We start from the raw sequence: 4,807 nt of genomic DNA on the forward strand, positions 1-4,807 counted from the left end.
ATTGCAGCTGCTTCCAGCAGTGAGAGATGAAGACACAGGTACCACACCCCACTCAGTAAAGCAGCAGCAGCCAAGCCAGCAGGATTAACCACGACCTGCACAGGGAATTAGTAACACTACAGGCAAAAGCCTACAACAAAGTTAGAGCAGGATGATGCAGCAGAAGAGTCAATGAAACATGAAGTGGGAGTCTGTCCCCTTTCAAACACCGAGGGTACAACATTCCTCATTTCCATCCAGGAGCTTCAAAACACACAGCTCAGCTTCTAAGTAACCAAAAACAGGCCCAAACCCCCAAGAATTCCAAAAATTAACTTAAAAACTACTCATTTTCAGCAATATTGCACAATAATCATAGTCCAATTTTTGCTACCGGGCAGCTAAAGTAATTTATGTACACAAATATACAAGCTAAAAGAAATAAATGAAATGCTCCACTTTATTAAGAAACCAAAAATACAAAACTGAAGAGTTCAAGACTTCATGTACTCAAACACTACTGAAAAAAAATTCTAAACTTAAGTTTTGCTTACTAGCAGTACTAATATTGACCAAGATTCATCGCTACAAGGTAGTGTTAAAAGTTGACATTTTCCACCATTTGTGCTGTAATAAGCCAGTTTCAAATTAAGAACTTGGTGCAGTTACAGTAAAGTCTAGATGTCTGAATGACTGTGGCTTCAGTTAATACAGCATTGGGTATAAAGAGTGCTTTAGCTCAAGCCACAGCTGTTTCTGGTTAGTGAATCTGAAGATGCCCAGGACTGGTTTAGCCAGCAATAGCTCTGCTGCTGTTCATGCAAAGACAGCTCGAGTCGGTCACCAGGCTGGATGCTGCTGGCTGCCAGGAGCACAGAGCTGGAGGTTCCTGTGGGAGGGGAACAGCGAGGAGCTGGAACTGCTCAACACTCCCCAGGGCTGGGAACGCTCCCCCAGGCACGGCCCAGCAGCGCCCACCGAGCTCTGCCCCGGCACCTTCAGCTCTGTGCGCCAGCAAAAAGGCAAAGGTTAACTGTTAGCTCCAAATTAGCAAGAGGAGCAGAAGAGGAGAAGCAGGAAGGAAAACAGAATGAGAAATGCAGTAGTAGACAATCAAGTATAACCCTCAAATGAAGAACAGAAGACACTTTGAACAGTTTTCCTAACAATGCATGAAAGTTCACTTGCTTGAAGATACTTGAAATACAACTTTATTACCTAAACAAAAGAATGGGAATGACAGAAACAAGATTTTCCACTTAACACTCTGATGTGACTGCAGCAGTCTTATATTTGAAACTCAAAAGGGGAAGTAATTGCAGTCCAAAAAACAGCTAAATATGCAGGTCCAAAATATGAAGGTTTTTTTGTTTTGGTTTTTTTTTTCATTTTGTTTTGTTTGTTTTTTTTTTTAAACTGCCACATTCACTCCGAAGCCCATTCATCTCTTTCAGCATCCCAAAGATTAAGCACATGTTCTGTTCAGCTAGATAATAAAGTGGCAAACACGCTGCACCACTGACATCACAGGACAGTTGCCTATAAAACTAGACTTCTGACGCTGGGCTCCAGCTTCGTCCCTCACAGGTCATCATCTTCATCTGGCAGTGCAGTGGTCTGAGCAATCTGCAACAAACAAGTTACACTTCAGAACTGTTCTCCAGCCACTTGTGCCCCAAGAGTGACACCACTTACAGGACAACTGCTTTGGCCCTGTGCCCTCTGCCACTGACCTGTAAGTCTTGCTCATACTGTGCTGCCAGTGCTGGGTCCATAACGACTTCAGGAGGTGCGAGCGCAGGCATGGCAACAAACTCCAAGTTGGGATCTCCAATTAGCTTCCTAGCAAGCCACAGGAAAGGCTTCTCAAAGTTGTAGTTACTCTTAGCTGAAATGTCATAATACTGAAAAAAGCACATATTAGACATTATTTTAAAAATCCTCCAATATTTAGGACATCTCAAGATTAAGACAGAATCAACTATTTTACCTTTTTTTGGACTGAATGACTTTTGTTTGCATATTTATAAGCAGTTATCATTTAAGTATCTAGAAACACAGTTTCAGGCAGAAACTATTAACTGAAAGGTTATCCAATCTCATCAAGGATAAAACTTTCAGAAGGTAACAGTGCATTTATCTTTCTCCTGGTACGTGACCTACTGCAGCCCCAATCCTGTCATGGGTTCATGAGATTCTGAGCAGTTAAAGCCAAATGCTCACAAGTTCTTTAAGAACCTGGCACAGCTTCTGCTCCAGGCCAGTGATGATCATCCTTAACATCACCACTTCCCCCTCCCCTCACTTTTGGTTTGAAGAGCCAACAGATGTGAGGCTGCCTATAATGACAGAGGCAGAGCACCCAATCACCATCCAAAACCCAGCTGCACTCAGCAGAGCCGACCAGCTGGCCTCCTCCTGACTCACCTGGAGATTCTTCTTCCTATGGAACACAATGGATTTTGCCTTGACTTTTCTGTCCTTAATATCCACTTTGTTGCCACACAACACTATAGGGATATTTTCACATACTCGTACCAGATCTCTATGCCAGTTAGGTACATTCTTGTAGGTAACTCTTGATGTTACATCAAACATGATGATGGCACACTGAGCTGCAAGAGAACCAAAGTCAAGTTACACCAGGAGTAGCCACCTGCTTGCAACATGGGACAAAGAGGAACCCAGAGACATCCCACATGAGGGCTCGGCATCTGCACCAACTTTTCCATCTCAGCATCAAGTTCTGACAGCTCCTGTTGTGTTAACAGGGTCAATGTGTGAGCCCACAGAACCACGGCTGTGTCACCTCACATCTGTGCTGCCCCGTACAGACCAGCTGCTTTCACTGACTCAGCTGTGTCAGAGAACACCGTGCTGCACCTTGTGCTGCACCCTGTGAGAAGGTGCAAGACTGCAGAAGCCAACCTGGATTTGCCCAAGTATTTGGCAGAATCAGTTAACACCTATTTAATTCATCTCAGACATGCTAATGAGGCTCCAAGGTAGGCTGAGAGCCTGTGGTCTGCATGTGAGGATGTCCTCATCCAGAGCAGTTTCTCAAGGAACTCCAGAATACTTTACAATAAGACATAATAAAGATATGCAGGTGAGTGAAGTAGCACAGGACAGATCTTTGCCAAGCAGAAGGAAGGAACACTGTCTGCACCTTTTCAGAAAGGCAGACTCTGGCATGGAGGTGTCCAACATCCTCATGGCATTGAAAATCTAAAGAGTTTGTGTTCCAAGCCCTTGCCTGAGCACAGCAAGGCAGAAAAAAGTCTGCAGCATGCATTTTGCCCCCTTAACCACCAAATGTGTATCTGGTCATTAAAGGTGCACCACCTCTGTTAATACCAAAGCCCACACAAGCTATCCTGCTCCCACTTTAGCACACCTTGCGTGGCATTGTCCTCTCCACATGAAGAGTTTGAAGAGTTCTATGCCAGCTCATCACTGCAGCCACACTGACAGCTTCCAGCGTGGCCAGCACGAGCAGAATGAAGGACTGAGCTCTGAGAGGTACAGCACTGTCCCCCCAGATCTTACCTTGGATGTAGTAGCCATCACGCAGGCCACCAAACTTCTCCTGGCCAGCTGTGTCCCATACATTAAATTTAATAGGGCCTCTGTTAGTATGGAACACCAGAGGATGAACTTCAACACCCAGTGTTGCTAGGGAAATAACAAAAAGCAGCTCATTTAGCAAGCCATGGATTGTACTTGCATTTGTAAGATAGTGGAGCTCAAATGTTTCTTCAGACATACCTACATACTTCTTTTCAAATTCACCAGTCAAGTGACGCTTTACAAATGTTGTTTTACCAGTGCCACCATCACCAACCAGAACAAGCTGCAGACAGATAAAGGAAGAAAGTCAGAGCAATGCATTTTGAGACATTTTACAGTCATTCTAGCACAGAGACGATTTCTTATAAAGAGCTTAGTTCCTACACAGTGCTGTAAACAAAAGACAGAACTGCCCATGCAGCAGCTCCCTGTGCTGGGAACCAATTTGTTGAGCCCATCCATCATGCTGTAACTCTGCTCAGTCTCATCCAGTCCTTGAAGGCAAGGTCTGCACTGCACTGTAAATATGGTTCTACTAAACTTGTACAAGAGACTGAATGAAGAATGTTTAGGACTTTCAACCTGAACAAGAACAGATTTGGAAAGGAAATGACCAAAACATCCACTGGAAAAGCCCACTGTTATCTTATAATTAAAAAACCCAACAAAACCAAAAACCCACCAATGTTTGCACCATGAACTAGAATACACAAGTAAAGTACTGCAGGAATCACAAGTAACAACCTTCAGGAAGCTGTCTTCAGAACTTCTGGCTGTTAAGATACCAAAAAACACCACCAACCACACAAAACACCAGAAAATCCTCTTTTGAAACATTTGAACAATCAGCACATAACAGAAAGGAGGCTATTCTAATTCACTCTGAGCACCTTTTACAGTGCACTTCAGTTCTTACATTTAAAAATCATTCTGTAGGCAAAGATTCATTAAAATTTATTAGACTAAACTGCAAATAGAACAGATTGACGCAGTTTAACAGACTCTTTTTGTGTAAGTCGTATGCAGCACTACAATACGTTACGCCATTAAAGAAAGACCAGAACTTCGAAACCAAACCCACCATCCACGTCGGCACTCGAGAGTCGCTCGTGCTACTTTTCCAGTGAAGGTAAAAAAAGCACCCCAAACCCAAAGGGCGAACCAGAGCCTTACCTTAAACTGCACTTGGGGCTCTCCTTGGGCGGCCATGCTGTGTCTGCGGGGGAAATGGCAGCGTGTGAGGAGCCGCGCGGGAGCG

The 4,807-nt window shown here is 44.0% G+C and overlaps 1 protein-coding gene across 1 annotated transcript; it reads right to left on the minus strand.

Moving 5' to 3' along the window:
* Positions 1 to 421: 421 nt before the first annotated feature.
* Positions 422 to 4,801, minus strand: RAN (RAN, member RAS oncogene family). Its single transcript, XM_015644453.1, has 6 exons — positions 4,723 to 4,801; positions 3,748 to 3,832; positions 3,529 to 3,654; positions 2,407 to 2,594; positions 1,713 to 1,883; positions 422 to 1,605 (listed from the first exon to the last, which is right to left on the minus strand). The coding sequence occupies exons 1-6, from the start codon at positions 4,756 to 4,758 to the stop codon at positions 1,561 to 1,563; spliced, it is 651 nt and encodes a 216-aa protein (XP_015499939.1). The 5' UTR covers positions 4,759 to 4,801; the 3' UTR covers positions 422 to 1,560.
* Between the last annotated feature and the right edge of the window lie 6 nt (positions 4,802 to 4,807).

Source organism: Parus major, chromosome 15, assembly GCF_001522545.3.
Source record: "Parus major isolate Abel chromosome 15, Parus_major1.1, whole genome shotgun sequence".
Classification (NCBI taxonomy): domain Eukaryota; kingdom Metazoa; phylum Chordata; class Aves; order Passeriformes; family Paridae; genus Parus; species Parus major.

What these genes read in the sequence shown, in the direction of transcription:
- RAN (XM_015644453.1), bottom strand. Translation starts at nt 4,758, where the DNA reads ATGGCCGCCCAAGGAGAGCCCCAAGTGCAGTTTAAG. An exon ending in ATAGGAAGAAGAATCTCCAG is followed by an intron (nt 1,884 to 2,406) that starts GTGAGTCAGGAG and finishes TGCTTTTTTCAG; the next exon opens with TATTATGACATTTCAGCTAA. An exon ending in AGTATGAGCAAGACTTACAG is followed by an intron (nt 1,606 to 1,712) that starts GTCAGTGGCAGA and finishes TGTTTGTTGCAG; the next exon opens with ATTGCTCAGACCACTGCACT.